The sequence below is a fragment of the Saccoglossus kowalevskii genome, chromosome 5, assembly GCF_978046115.1.
Source record: "Saccoglossus kowalevskii chromosome 5, keSacKowa6.1, whole genome shotgun sequence".
Classification (NCBI taxonomy): Eukaryota; Metazoa; Hemichordata; class Enteropneusta; family Harrimaniidae; genus Saccoglossus; species Saccoglossus kowalevskii.
In genome coordinates, this window is record NC_140645.1 from 21,348,086 (window position 1) to 21,363,706 (window position 15,621).

Genomic DNA, 15,621 nt, shown 5'->3' on the forward strand with positions numbered 1-15,621 from the left:
ATTCACATATAAATTGTAAACCACTAGACCCGTGTCTATGTAAGTAATGCAAATCACACATTTGTCACATCACATCATATTGAGACTACATGTTTATTTCTGTAAACCACTACCCTTGCATGCACATGCGGTTGGTATATTTATAATGTTGCAACATTTGGACAGTGTATGACACTATCATCTAGATCGTGAATAGTTGTACTTATATCTAAATTCACGTCAGAATTAATAACTACTACAGATGAAGTATAATGTCATAATAACACCATTTATTGCACAGTTAGCTCCCTATTACATTTACTTTACAGGCTAATCTGATTATTTACGTTCATGCTATTATAGAAGTTTCCATCAAAAAATGGTGGTGTACATGTAAATCTAGGACTATAAAACACTTTATTGCCAATAGATTTCAAAGTTCTGATCAATAATCACGATTTCATATATAATATTGGAGAATCGGTATTTTAATTCCACTTGCCTAATCACTATACAGATACCGATAATTATCATCTAACATATTCAGTATGCCGAAGTGTACGGCGTGGGGACTTGTAATATCGGTCAGTCAGGTCAACAACTTCGAGATTATTTTAATTCCTTTAACACTACCCAATTAAAATAACTATTGATAACTGGCACAAAGATAACAGATTCCATTTTTTCTATGTACTAGCTTGAATTATATTATCAACAAAATTAGAATCATCAGAATAATATGCGCAGGTATAGATGGTATACCCATCATCTCTGCGAATCAAACAGATTCTATCGCGTGTAGTATCTTTTTCAGGAAGTGACCCTTTTAACTCTACTTGCTCGGCGATGACTGATGGGCAATCCTGTATGTGAAAAGAAACATAGATTTATGGAATCAGAGAAGCCAATGTAGATACAAATTAACAAACAAACAATTACAATGTTCTCCCCAAAAATGATTCTTACATACCACACAATTCAGTTAATTTGTTAATGACTTATTGTAGGTAGTATTGTTATATCCAACTCAAACATCTTAGCAGTTAGTAACTTGTTCAGTAGTTCTAGTTTGTACTGTAAAATATATAATTATATATTAAAAAAATTGAGCAAATAAATGATACAATAATCAAACCATCATAGAATGTTCGATGTTGCAATGGTTTGGATATTATACCATTTATTTTCCTCTAACGCTAGCTAAACACCTTTCAATTGCCATCGTGTTGATGCTTTTATGATTTGTGTAGTGTACTCACCACAATTTTACAAACACCTTGACACCACGCATCTTCTATTACATATACATCACATAGTTGACAATTGTCAGTTGGTACCTCTTCAGTTCCCTGTAAAATAATGTACGTCGATATATGCAACGTTATTTTAGGTAATAGATTATTAATAACAGCTTTGTTAGGTCACAAATATTAGAAAATGTTGCTGTTATGCAGTATGATTTCTTACCAGTAAATTTCCCTCGTTAGTTATGACATTATTTAAAACGCTCAACAAATGCCGTGAGATCTGGTTTAGAACCCAACTTGTCCAAACAGAACCCGGAAAAGTCCTATGTGGGAATCATTACATTATCACACAATAAGAAATCACTAAATTTCCATTGCACACAAACAATAATATTTGATATAAAAATATGATTATTTACAGTAATATTTCACTAAACTCACTACTCGTTTGTTGTATATAAACATAAGTAATGTTTAACTTGAATTAGAAATATTATATCTGTGATTGCGCAATGAAATAAAATGGATAGTTGAAACAAAATAACATACTATGTCACCCTTTTCAATGGATCCTATTTGTGATGCGAGTATTGCGTCAAACTCATAGTGACGTGTACCAGGTATAAATGCTGCATTTCCAAAATAATATGTTTCGTGAAACCTAACTTTTTTCCCCTTAATTAGATTTTCAATGTCTGCTATGTGAATTGGGCAGGTGAAATCCTCAGTGCATATATCGTGCCATACACCATTTTCGTACATAGCATCATGACAATCAATGCAAGTGCCATTAGCAGGGTTTCCAGGGTGGTGTTGTGCATTAGATGTGAGTATCATGGTGATCAGAGCCCAAAATGAAAGTGATACAAACATAGTTCCTATAAATAAATAAATAAATAAATAAATAAATAAATAAATAAATAAATAAATAAATAAATAAATAAATAAATAAATAAATAAATAAATAAATAAATAAATAAATAAATAAATAAATAAATAAATAAATAAATAAATAAATAAATACGAGACAAAGTATAAAGCATCAAAATATCCAACAGAAAACTCGGTATGCATTCGATGGCATATTCATTTTTTTCCTGTGAAGGGTAAAACATAATTAATTCGTTTTATAGTTTATCAAGATTCAGTGTCGTCGTATGTTGTATATATTTCCCATACTACTTATATTTTATATCAATTTTGAGCGGCATCTATGCGAGTTAAACTTGTCACGCAATCCAATCACGCTCTTTACAGATCCAGATATGTGATAGTTATTTTTCTATCTACAAACAAACGCAATGTCACTTCCCTGTCTTACTGGTTGGTGAAATCGTTAAAGATATGGAATACGCCATCATTGTTTAGTGTCAAAATTAGAAAACTGGCGTGGGCGTGTAAATTTTATTAAATGGACAGAAACAGGCATGTTGAGACAATGCATGTGAAAGTTTCAAGGTGCATTTGAGACTATCAACATTAGGTCAGATGTCAAGGTCGAAGATTGTTGGTCGACGAAGAGCATTGTCCAATGAAAACGTTGCAAGTGCAACACAAGTATTACTTTATAAGTTCACGAAAATGAACTGCTTAAAATCTCAGATTACCTGGTCTTGGATTTTAAACATAGAGTGATGTGTTCAGTTACAGTGATTCGTGTATGATAAAGCACAAAATAGTGACTCCTGGGAAGCTGCAGGATTAGAACCGTATCACAGTCCAATGTGGAAACAAGTAGACAGACAAATAACAGACTTAAGTGAAGAATATATGAGCCCATGGTCTTTACCTGCTGTCTTTGTGAAATATAGTTGCTAGTGTTTGATCATTATATGAAAGATGTGTCCACAAATAAGGTCCCACTGTTTCAATTCAAGCAGCAGATTTTGAACTGAAGAAATAGTGTGTACGTGTACAGTCGCGTGTCTCACTCATGACACAAAAACAGACTTCCTATTATGTGCAAATAATTCAACTCACTGGTTCGTCTACTGATGGATTTGTATACTAAATGAATACAAAACATGGACACAAATAGTGAAAGCATATACATACTTAACAATACCTTTGATCATATAAAACAAGTCAAACCTGTATTCTTGTCGTGAAGACTATCCAAACGTGCGTGTCCAGTTGATGTTAATTTCTCATTGCTACGTAAGTGTCCCCAATATAACTACAGTGTGTCATATTTTTATCATTTTCGTTTTCGTTTAATCTGTAGTATCTCTCTGTCTGGCAAAACGAGTCGGTAATATTGTTAAATATGTTCATAAAATTCGAGTTAGGCAAGTTTGATATTTGATTTACCGAAAACAAAATTAAATTCTGAAACACAATTGATTATAGTTTTATGACGTTTCAGTAATACCAATATTTATTACCAGCATATTAACGTTTTTTTCTCATTTGGTCCAATTTTTGCGCAGATATAAACCAAACCATTTTCGTTACAGGGGTGTATCTAGACATTCGTTGGATAATTTTCAAAAAATCTTGATCATTTTGAACATATATTTTCATCAAATTTGGGGATTCACTTAAGAAAAATAATTCAAACAAACATTAAGCAAAAGCAAGTTATTAAAAGCAAACATTCTAGTGGGAAAGTGTACAAACCATTAACAAAAAACTGTCTAACCGGTAGTGGATGTGTTCACGAACAGGACGCCACTGTTTCAGTTCAAGATTAAAATTATCAACACAAAGCTAATGTCCACTTGCAAACAACTTTAAAATTTGTGAGCTCCTTTGATGGAAGATATATTATGATTTGCCCTGGCAAAATACTGTAACTTTATTGTTTCCAGGTATGCAATTTTGCATACTTATGTAAATGCGATAAAGTAGATAATGGAATTCAGGTTTTGATCGGGTAGACATAATTATAAACCATTTTAGTAAAAGGCCAGTTTTTAAAAAGATACCGGCCGTCAACCACAAAAAAATGTTTGTTATTGTCCTGAATTGTTGCTAAAAATACTACTTTATATAAACATTTGGCGAAATGGATGGATACACATATACACAGACGTATAATTTTGTAATACGCCAGTGTTTGTGTGTGAGCATAAATATAATTTCATTGAGCATAAACTGTGAAACATATCAATATTGTTGATTTCGAGTTCGATGTATCTCTCAGTATAAATGCCATGGCGTCAAACATTATTGTCTTACTTACTATTGCTATTGTATGATTAGAAAATGAACAAAAGGTCACTACAAACCCATCTAAATATTCAGGTGACTTGTTCCACCCTACTAGACATGCAATGTATGACTGCCAGCACTGAACTTAGAAAAATCAATCCAGCTATGCTTACTTTTCGTAATTTTGAGCTAAAGAAACATTATGTAAGTTATGTACAGTAACGAATCCCTCTCGTAACACAAAGAAGACTCCATGTTATGTGCGAATAATTCAATTCACTGATTCGGATACTGATGGGTTGTAACAAATGAATACAGACATGGTAACCAATAGTGAAAGCACATACATACTTAACAAAGCCTTAGATTACAGAAAACAAGTCAAACCTGTATTGTTGACGTGAAGACTGTCAAAACGTGCAGATCCAGTTGATGTATATTTCGCAGTGCTACCCATGTGCCTGCAATATGACTACTAGGCGTAGTCACTTGAATATTTTTAGCATTTCTGTTATGTTTTAATACCTGTGTCTGTATGTTTATGGCAAACGAGTAGGCTACATTGATGTGTTCCCTGTCAAATCATGTTCATAAAATTCGAGATAAGCAAGTTTGAGATTTTTAGTTTTACCAAAAACAAGTAATTAATATATGTAAAATTAAATGCTGAAACACAATTTATTTAGTTTATTGAAGTTTCAGTAGTACCAATATTTATTACCAGCATATTAACGTTTTGTTTTCATTCGGCTAATTTTTTATGCTGATATCAACCAAACCATTTTCATCACAGGGATGTAACTAGTCATCCCTTGGATAATTTTCAAAAAATCTTGATCATTTGAACATATATTGTGATCTAATTTAGGGATTCACTTAACAAAAATAATTCAAACCAAGGTGTGTTGTCCATGCGAATCAAGACTCTGTGGTCTCGAACTGTGGGAAGAATGTGAAGTAGTGCTAAACGCACTTCTTTCAGTTCCAGCCAGTTGATATGGCAGTCCTGAATCTAATGCAGGGGCCATAGTTTCCATTGGGCTTGTTCGTCCCATATATGCGTTCCCCAATATGTCCGGGAGGCATCTGTTTCCAGAGTCATAGCCGTGGCGAGTGGTTCCCAGGGGACCCCCTGCCCGAGGTTGGCAATTGCCGACCACCAGGGCAAGGCATCCCTCGCTTGATCAGAGAGTGTTACTCGGCTCTCCAGTCCCCGTAAGAGAGCTCGGTGTTGCAACAAACGTGTGCTGTAATGGGCGACTGTGTAACACGGCCTGGGGGAACTACCTTGCGAACCGCTGACATCATTTCGATGATTCGAACTCCCTGGCCAGGAACACCAACTGTTGTGTTGGCTGAGGGTGGGACTTGCTCGATTTACTAGGAAGCACAACTGGTCTAGAAAATCTGATGTTAGCCTTACTGTTTGACTAACCACGCATTGTTTGGTTGTGTAGCATCAAGCCATCTAGGTACACGTTGATGTTATGTGTAACGGCGCAGCAGTAGCATCACCTGTTTCCACACTCTGGTGGATACGTATGGATCAATTCAAAACCTGAAGGGGAGCACCCCGCACTCGACTACTTGGCCAAACTGGGCGAATCGAGGGATCGCTGACTCACTGTGTGTATCGGTATGTGCGGGTAAGTATCGCTCAAATCTAGCGAGGATGACCAGTAGAAACAGGACACAGAGAATAATATGCTGCTCAGTGTTTCCAGGAAACTCATACTGATTTAGTCTGCCTAAGTTCAGAACGGGCACAGGCACCTTTAGTCTCAGTTGTAGTATTTGGAACCACCAATATTTGCGAGTAGAAGCCCGGACTTAACGCTGAGTCCCCTATCCTGTATATAGCGCCCTTTGTAAGCAAACTATCAACCTCCTGTCGGATTGCTCCCGCTTTGTGGGGATCCCCTGTTAGTGCCCGAACGGGGGGTTGGTGCCAGGGAGTGGAGATTGCAGTGGGATCTTTTAACCGTGTATTTCCACCTGGAGAGTCCAGGGAATGGTCTAGGGACTTAAGTGAAGAATATATGAGCCCATGGGCTTTACTTGCTGTCTTTGTGAAATATAGTTGTATTTAGTGTTTGAACATTATATGAAAGATATGTCCACAAATAAGGTCCCACTGTTTCAATTCCAGCAGCAGATTAAAATTATCAACACAAAACCGATATCCCCTGGCTAGAAACTTTGAAATTGAAGTTCCTTTGGAGGGCGATATATTATGATTTGCCATGGTGAAACACTAGATTCGTTGTTTCAAATATGCCCTATTCACAGTAGAATTAGGCAATGACTAGATATTTTAAAGTAGATAATGGAATAGGAAGCTTTGATTTGGGGTAAACATAATCATAAATCATTTGTAAAAATACCGGCAGTTAAACACAAAGAAACCTAGTTGTTATTGTAGTGACTTGTTGCTAAGGGTACTACACTTAGAAACCATTTGATAAAATTGATGGACACGCATAGTGAGAGCGGTAATTGATTGTAATACGTGAGTGTAGGTGTAGGTGAGTGTAGAAACAAAAATGTATTTTCATCGAGCATAAACTGTGAAACACATTTACATCTTTCATTCCCTGTTTGTAGTATCTCGCAGTAAAGGTGTTATGAGGTCAAATACTACTGTATTAATTACCATTGTAATTGTAGGTTTTAGAAAATGACGAAAAGATAAATACATTCTAATGTAAACATTCAGGTGACGCATTCTACATACTAGACACGCAGAGCATTGACTGCCAATACTGAATTCATGAAAAACAATCAAGCACTGCTTACTTTTTTTGCAAATTTGAACTGAAGAAACAGTATGTACGTGTACAGTCGCGTGTCCCACTCATGACACAAAAACAGACTTCATATTTTGTGCAAATAATTCAACTCACTGATTCGTCTACTGATGGATTTGTATAATAAATGAATACAAAACATTGAAACAAATAGTGAAAGCATATACATACTTAACAATACTTTTGATCATATAAAACAAGTCAAACCTGTATTGTTGTCGTGAAGACTATCTAAACGTGCATGCCCAGTTGATGTTTATTTCTCATAGCTTTGTATGTGTCCCCGATATAACTATCGTGCGTTATATTTTTAGCATTTGTGTTATCGTTTAATCTGTAGTACTTGTATCTTTCTGTATGCAAAACGAGTCTGTAATATTGTTAAATTATGTTCATAAAATTCGAGTTAAGCAAGTTTGATATTTGTTTTACCGAAAACAAAATTAAATTCTGAAACACAATTAATTATAGTTTTATGACGTTTCAGTAGTACCAATATTTATTACCAGCATATTAACGTTTTGTTCTCATTTGAAAATATACAATCAGGTGACTTGTTCTACCATACTAGACATACAATGAATGACTGCCAACACTGAATCTAGGAAAAACAATCCAGCTATGCTTACTTTTCGTAATTTTGAGCCAAAGAAACATTATGTAAGTTATGTACAGTAACGAGTCCCTCTCATAACACAAAGAAGACTCTATGTTATGTGAAAATAATTCAAATAACTGATTCGGATACTGATGGATTTCTGTACCAAATGAATACAAATATGGCAACCAATAGTAAAAGCACATACATACATAACAAAGTCTTAGATTACATAAAACAAGTCAAACCTGTATTGTTGTATTGAAGACTGTCGAAACTTGCAAGCCCAGTTGATGTTTATTTCACAGTGCTACGTATGTGTCCACAATATAACTACCGTGCGCCATCACTTGAATATTTTTAGCATTTTTGTTATATTTTAATCTTTTGATACTTGTGTGTCTATGTCTAGAAAAACGAGTCGGTAATATTGATGTGCTTCCTGTTAAATGGTGTTCATAAATTTCGAGATAAGCGAGTTTGAGATTTATTTTACCGAAAACAAGTTATGAATATATGTAAAATTAAATGATAAAACACAATTGATTATAGTTTCATGACGTTTCAGTAGTACCAATGTTTATTACCAGCATATTAACGTTTCGTTCTCATTTGGTCCAGTTTTTGCGCAGATATCAACCAAACTATTTTCGTCACAGAGGTGTATCTAGTCATTCGTTGGATAATTTTAAAAAAATATTGATAATTTTGAACATATATGTTGATCTGATTTGGGGATTCACTTAACAAAAATAATTCAAACCATGATTAAACAAATGCAAATTATTAAAAACAAACATCCTAGTGGGAAAGTGACCAAAGCATTAACAAAAAAAAAACTAACCTGTAGTGGATATGTTCACCAATAGGACCCCACTGTTTTAGTTCAAGCGTAAAATTATCAACACAAAACTAATATCCACTTGCAAGTAAATTTGAAATTTGTGAGCTCCTTTGGTGGAAGATATATTATGATTTGCCCTGGCAAAACACTGTAACTTTATTGTTTCCAGGAGTGCAACTTTCCCAGTAAAATTGGACTTTGACTTCTTATTTGAATTCGATATTTTTATAAGTAGATAATATAATTCATGTTTTGATCGGGTAGACATAATCATAAACCATTTTAGTAACAAGATCAGTTTAACTAAGGATACCGACCGTCAACCACAAAGGAAATTTATTTGTTATTGTCCTGAATTTTTGCAAAGAATACTACTTTAGAAAACATTTGGTGAAATGAATGGACACACATATCGACTGAGGTATTATATTGTAATACGTCAGTGTTGGTATATGAGCATATATATAATTTCATTGAGCATAAACTGTGAAACATATCAATATTGTTGATTTCGATTTTGATGTATCCCTCATTAGAAGTGTCATTGCGTCTAACATTATTGTCTTTCTTACTATTGCGATTGTAGGATTAGCAAATGAACAAAACGTCAATACAAAACCATCTAAATATTCAGGTGACTTGTTCCACCATACTTGATATGCAATGTATGACTGCCAACACTGAGCAAAGGGGAAACTATCCAGCTAAGCTAATTTTTTGTATATTTTATGTATGTATATTATGTTTTGAAAAGAGAGAGAAGAAAGCTTGAGGAGAGGGGTGAGATAGCAGCCAAACGTGAGCCTGAACGTTTGAGATTTGAACGTGATGAATGAAGTTTTGAGATTGCGTGCAAACGCTAATGGTCAATATGGGGACTTGTCCATTGTTAGTTCTAAGGGTTCAAAGCAATCTTTGTTTGACGAGACTGGGGACGAAATGTATGCATTTATTTCAAGATTCGAGCGATTTGCTGCAACTCAGAAATGGCGTGATAGTTGGGTGATGAATCTATGTGCATTATTGACAGGCAAAGCTTTGTATGTAATTTCTGCATTGTCTGCAGAGTCTATTGATTAAAACACAGCTCTGTTGAAGTGTTATGATATGAATGAAGAATGTTATAAATTTAGAGATGCACGTAGACAGAAATCTAGCTAGTTTCACAGTGGTAGTCAGAATCAGAGAAGACAGTTCTGGAACACAAGTCAGAAAGTTAAAGTACAGGGTCGATTTGGTCTACCTAAGCCAAAGTAAGGCTGTTATGTTTGTGGTGATCCAAACCACTGTGCTGACAGTTGTCCTAAACGTTATAAAAGTCAGCTGCTATGTTCGTGCATCTGATCAGAATAGTAGTGATTCACAGGAAATCAGTGCTAAATGGTAGTTCATGATGTCTCAATTATTAGTGTTGCCAGTGTTGCACCAACTAATAAAATGGTGAGTGGTATGCCTGTTGTTCATAGGCTTTATTGGCAGTACTGAGGTTGAGGTCCTGTGTGATAGTGGGTGTAGTTCGGTTGTAGAACGTAGAGAGTTTGTAGAGGATAGTCAATTGACTTGGGAGAGTCGTACTTGTATGATGATGGATGGTACATGTCGGAAAGTCCCAGTAGCTAGACTATGTATAGATACACCCTTCTATGTTGGTGAGGTCGAGACACTGTCTATGAGGACGCCAGTGTATGATCTTATTATTGGTATTATTTTTGACATCACAAGTCACAGTAAGAAAATTAATTTCTTGATTGATACTGGTGCAGAATCAACATATTGGATGAAAGTGACTTTGAAAGTCAAGTTGAAACGGACTTATACAAAAGTATTTCCATACAAGAGTCAATATCCAATCGAAACCCTTGGTGAATTCCGGACTGACATCAAATGTAAAACGAATGCTGCTAGAAAATCGCTATGAAATATATTAATTCATGTCGTCAACCACAACGGTAATTTCGGGGAATCGCTACTAAATGTTCAGACAGCAGAAGATTTGGAATAAATAATTAAACAAGTCGGAGGACAGACCGCAACGGACAAGCTAGTGAGCGAATGATTTATTCACAGGCCTAGGCAGAATGACAGATTTCCAAGTAAAGCTACACATTGACGAGACTGTTCAGCCCGTAGCCCAACCGCATCGTCGCATACCGTTTCATATTCGCGAAAAAGTCGAAAAGAAAATTGCAGAAATGTAAGCCGCCGACATAATCGAAGCAACACCATGGATATTGCCAATTCTGTCATTCCTAAACCAAGTAATCTAGACGATATGCGGATATGTATTGACATGAGACGCGCGAACGAAGCCATCAAACGCGAGCGACACATTATGCCGACGACTGATAAAATCATTCAAGATCTGAACAACTCCACAGTGTTTTCCAAACTTGTTCTTAATCAAGGTTATCATCAACTCGAGCTAACACCGGCATCGAGGTACATTACTACGTTTAGTACACACGTTGCTCTACGCCGTTATAAGCGACTCAATTTTGGAATATCATCGGCATCAGAAATATTCCAAAATGCTAATAGACAAGCAATCGAAGGTATACCAGGCGCAAAGAACATTGGCAATGATATACTCATACACAGCAAAACGCAGGAAGACCATCAAAACAGTCAGAGCTGTATTACAACAACTATGCGAAAGAAAATTTACTCTAAACAAACGAAAATGTGAATTCAACAACTCAAAATTCATATTCTACGGTCATCGGTTTTCAGCGTAAGGTATGTCACCAGACCCAGAGAAAGTCGCGGATGTCAAGAATGCCGAAGCCACAAACGCGACTGAGGTAAGAAGTTTACTCGGTATGGTAACATATTTCTCACGATTCATACCAATCTGATTAAAATCTGATGTAGTGTACGGGCTTTAATTATTTTGGCTATAAACTTATTTTAATTTTATTTTTTATTATATTTGTTATTGATGCCCTTTTATTTTATTATTTTACTTTGATTTTGAGATTTTTTTTTTCATTCCGCCCTACCTACATCTGATCCGACGCCTATGTAAGTCCCGTTCAAATCTCGCGTAAGTAACAGCCAATCACAGCCCCCCTTGTATACAGGCTGTCGGTTGCTTACTTTTCAGTGTATACGGGCAATCTTTCTGTACATTATATTTTGCCCACTTGAATAAACCATTAATAGAAAATTGCTAGTATATTTTTATTTGCAAAAGAAATTCCACAGCATTTTACAATTTTTGTCATTACATTGAATATTTGTTTCACTTCCAACAAATGTGTACACTTCCAGATACATCTTCGCCAGCCAAGGTTTGTTCATTCAGTCATCGCTTCAATTTTACATCACTGAGCATAATTATCTAGAATGGAAGCAAAAAAATAAGTAAATCGTAATGATTAGAACACTCTAAACAGCTATAGTAAACAATGCAAACTGATTTTAAATTGTATAACGGTCACCGGCCCACGGCATCGACGCAGAAAATTGGAGCAAACAAATATTTCCTGATCAATTGCGATGTGTTCCAAATAAAAAATATTTTATTCCAGTCCAAATCAGCTCAATTACTTTAATAAAGAGTTATTGTATAATGTACAAAATGTTGATAAAATTTGATGAATATTTACAGCTTCAATACCGTAGACGATTTTGGCCCGATCGTCAACAAAACATCACCCGTCTTCAGGGCAGGCGACTGGAAAAAGACACTGGTGTTCGGTTGAACCGGTGGAAACAAAATCAACACTCCCAGAATAACTATGCGGAATAACGATCTAAAGTCGAACCATTCGAGTCACAATATTAACATAAAAATGACTTTCGTTGCATTTGACAATGATAAACTTACCGAAAAGCCGTGTTATTCACGGTCGCTAACGTCGGTATAATCCGCCATTTTATTTGAGTGTGTTTGCCACCCGGTGACGTCATCATGTGCGCTATAGAAGGAGGTATGTGATTCGTTGACTAAAATCGTCGATAGTGGGTCTCGTTGAAACCTCGTTACATAGGCGTCGGATCAGATGTAGGTAGGGCGGAATTAAAAAAAATCACAAAATCAAAATCAAAGTAAAATAATGAGATAAAAGGGCATTAATAACAAAAGTAATAAAAAATAAAATTAAAATAAGTTTATAGCCAAAATAATTAAAGCCTGTACACTACATGAGATTTTAATCAGATTGGATTCATACCCGACCTAGCGACTATTACGCAACCCCCTTGATTATTAACCGTAAAAGACGCGGTATGGGAATGGTCGAGCACTCATCGCAATGCGCTAGACACGATCAAAGATCGATTAACATGTAATTCATTCATGACATACTTTGATTCGAATAGAGACACTGAAATCGTAGTAGACGCAAGCCCTGTTGGACTAGGAGCAATGCTCACTCAGAAAAATGGTGATGAAGACGCTCCACAAGTTCTGAGTTACGCGAGCAGATCACTTACTCCAGTCGAACAAAGATATTCTCATTACTATTTATACGTATATGGCAAACCTGTAACCATAGTAACCGATCACAAACCGCTAGAGCGTCTCTACAACAACCAAAATGCTAAACCGCCAGCCAGAATCGAGAGATGGTCCCTACGGCTACAAGACTATTTATTCAAGATCGTGTATATGCCGGAAAAAGACAATCCAGCTGATTACATGTCGAGACACCCGAACACGAAAAACACGCCAAACAGGAGACAAGAGAAAGTCACTGAAGAATATATCAACTTTATCGCTGGTCATGCAGCACCCACGGCGCTAACCTTGGATAAAATCAAACAAGAAACGAAATTTGATCCTACACTGCAAGCCGTGACCATGGCGATTAAAACTGGTAGATGGTACGACCACACGAATTCTTCAGACATCGATTATACAGACATCGACCGAATGTCTTTCGAAATGCTGCGAAAAGAAATAAAATCATTAACACTGGTGTCAACTCAAGATCAACTTTATGCGGATCTCGAATTATCATTCCGAAATCGTTACAAAAGCGGACAGTTAGTCTCGCCCACGAAGGACTCCAGGGTGTAGTCAAAATTACTGAGAGAAAAACTTTATTTTCCCAATATTGACAAGCTGGTGAAAAATAAAATCAAAACCTGCTTAGCCTGTCAAGCCGCCACACCACAGAATAGACGTGAACCATTACAAATGACGTCACTTCCCGACTACGCATGGCAACACGTGTCGATGGACTTCTGTGAGCCGTTCCCCAGTGGAGATTATTTGCTCGTGATAACAGATAACTATTCCAGATTTGTTGTTGTTGAAATAATACGCTCTACTTCATCGTGAATCGTAATCCCGATACTCGACAAAGTATTCTCGGAATTTCTGAAGTCGCAACCTCAGACAATTGACGCCTTTCCAGGGCCAAGATTTTAGAGACTTTGCAAAACATCTTGGTTTTAAACACTGTAAGGTTACTCCCCTATGGCCACAGGCAAACGGTGAGGCAGAACGAATGATGAGAACGCTAGGAAAAGCCATCCCCACAGCGCAAGTTGAAGGGAAGTCGTGGAAACACGAAATGTACTTATTTCTGAGAAATTATCGTGCGACACCACACAGCACTACTGGTGTATGCCCAGCTACAGAGGTATTTCAACATCCAATAAACATAAAATTGCCGACATTGAATACTTCTAAGAAGCGGCGAAAAATACAACTTCGGGATAAAGTTTCAAAACAAAAGATGAAGAAATACGCAGATAGGAGTCGAAATGCGAAAACGTCGGAAATAAGAGTCGGTGATTCCGTTCGCGTTAAAATACAAAGAGAGGAAAACTGGAAACGCCGTTTCTCGCCAAGCCATATGAGGTCACAGTACAGAAAGAAAGTTTGATAACAGCTAAACGCGGTGCACACATTATTACGCACAATTCGTCATTCTTCAAATTAATACCTGAAGTTGGAATTGATCACTGCGTCAGCGATCGAGATACTGCCAACTCTGAGGATGAAGAGGAAATTCCTCTTGTACCAATGTTATCCCCCGGGACACCACGATCGCACATGGCTGATGATAAACTTCCAACACCAGAAAGGAGATACCCGACTAGACGACGCAATCCCCCAAAATACTTGGGATGGGAAAAATGAAATAAAGTCAGATAGTAGAGATAATTAGCATCATAGGAAGTACTTAAGTCATTGTGGTGGAGCAGAATAAGCCTCCAGACTTAGTATATCGAGAAAGGAAAAGTCTATCCTTATCTCATAGTTAGTTTTGTTGTTTTAAACTTTTTATTCTTTCAAACATTTTACAGTCTGGTTAGCAAGCAACGACGAGTTGAGTTTTGGAACAATGCAGACTCTAGATACTGAAATGCGAAACGTGTTGAACTTGTATTAAGATAAAGAGAGATGTAATGTTGTTATCTGATATGTAAACATTGTATCTGTTCCTGCCATCTGGCGCATGAGTCATTGCTATAAATAAATCACTTGCACTTTAGCATTGAACCGGGTTGTATCTAGTCTTACTTGCTCCCTATTATCCACGCATTGTTATACGGGGTTGTCACTACGTTACAATAACAAGGTCATTTTGTTTTAAATAATGCTGTTCCAGAGCAATACCTCTCAACATGGACAAGTACATAGATGACAATCAGATAGAAGGTGGCTGAATTATAATGTTAAAAAATCATAATCTCACATAAATTCCACAAATAAACAAAGCAGTAACAAAATAAAATATGAAATCGATGTAAAGTGAAAAAGTATTGCCATGATGTTAAACTGTGAGGACGCTATAATACTAGGTGGTTTGTAGCAAGTCTTATATAGACTCACCATAGTCTAAAAATACAACACAACACTTCATAAGGTAACACTACAGGATAAGTTGTGTTGTGTTTATTATTTAATAATATTTTGAAACACAGTACCTAATCAGTCGGGACAGTCTTACAACATCTAAAGCATCTCAATGACACTATCATGGTGTGTTTCCTGATAACTATGTTGAACATTTTGTGCTTCTGTTATTTGCATTA

At 36.2% G+C, this 15,621-nt stretch overlaps 1 protein-coding gene and 1 long non-coding RNA gene across 6 annotated transcripts; both read right to left on the minus strand.

Moving 5' to 3' along the window:
• Positions 1-247: 247 nt before the first annotated feature.
• On the minus strand, positions 248-8,190 carry LOC144345449 (uncharacterized). 5 transcript variants are annotated; one of them, XM_085499220.1, is made up of 4 exons: positions 8,033-8,190; positions 1,776-2,104; positions 1,239-1,328; positions 248-842 (listed from the first exon to the last, which is right to left on the minus strand). In XM_085499220.1, exons 2-4 carry the CDS (start codon positions 2,097-2,099, stop codon positions 666-668), a joined length of 591 nt encoding a protein of 196 aa, XP_085355346.1. In that variant the 5' UTR covers positions 2,100-2,104; positions 8,033-8,190; the 3' UTR covers positions 248-665. The 5 variants fall into 5 exon arrangements, with proteins under 5 accessions (XP_085355346.1, XP_085355348.1, XP_085355347.1 ...); XM_085499222.1 differs by lacking the exon at positions 8,033-8,190 and adding an exon at positions 7,394-7,471; XM_085499221.1 differs by lacking the exon at positions 8,033-8,190 and adding an exon at positions 7,358-7,442.
• Positions 8,191-11,789: 3,599 nt separating this feature from the next.
• On the minus strand, positions 11,790-12,758 carry LOC144343437 (uncharacterized). Its single transcript, XR_013418951.2, has 2 exons — positions 12,458-12,758; positions 11,790-11,968 (listed from the first exon to the last, which is right to left on the minus strand). It is a non-coding gene; the product is annotated as an uncharacterized LOC144343437 (long non-coding RNA).
• Positions 12,759-15,621: the final 2,863 nt, after the last annotated feature.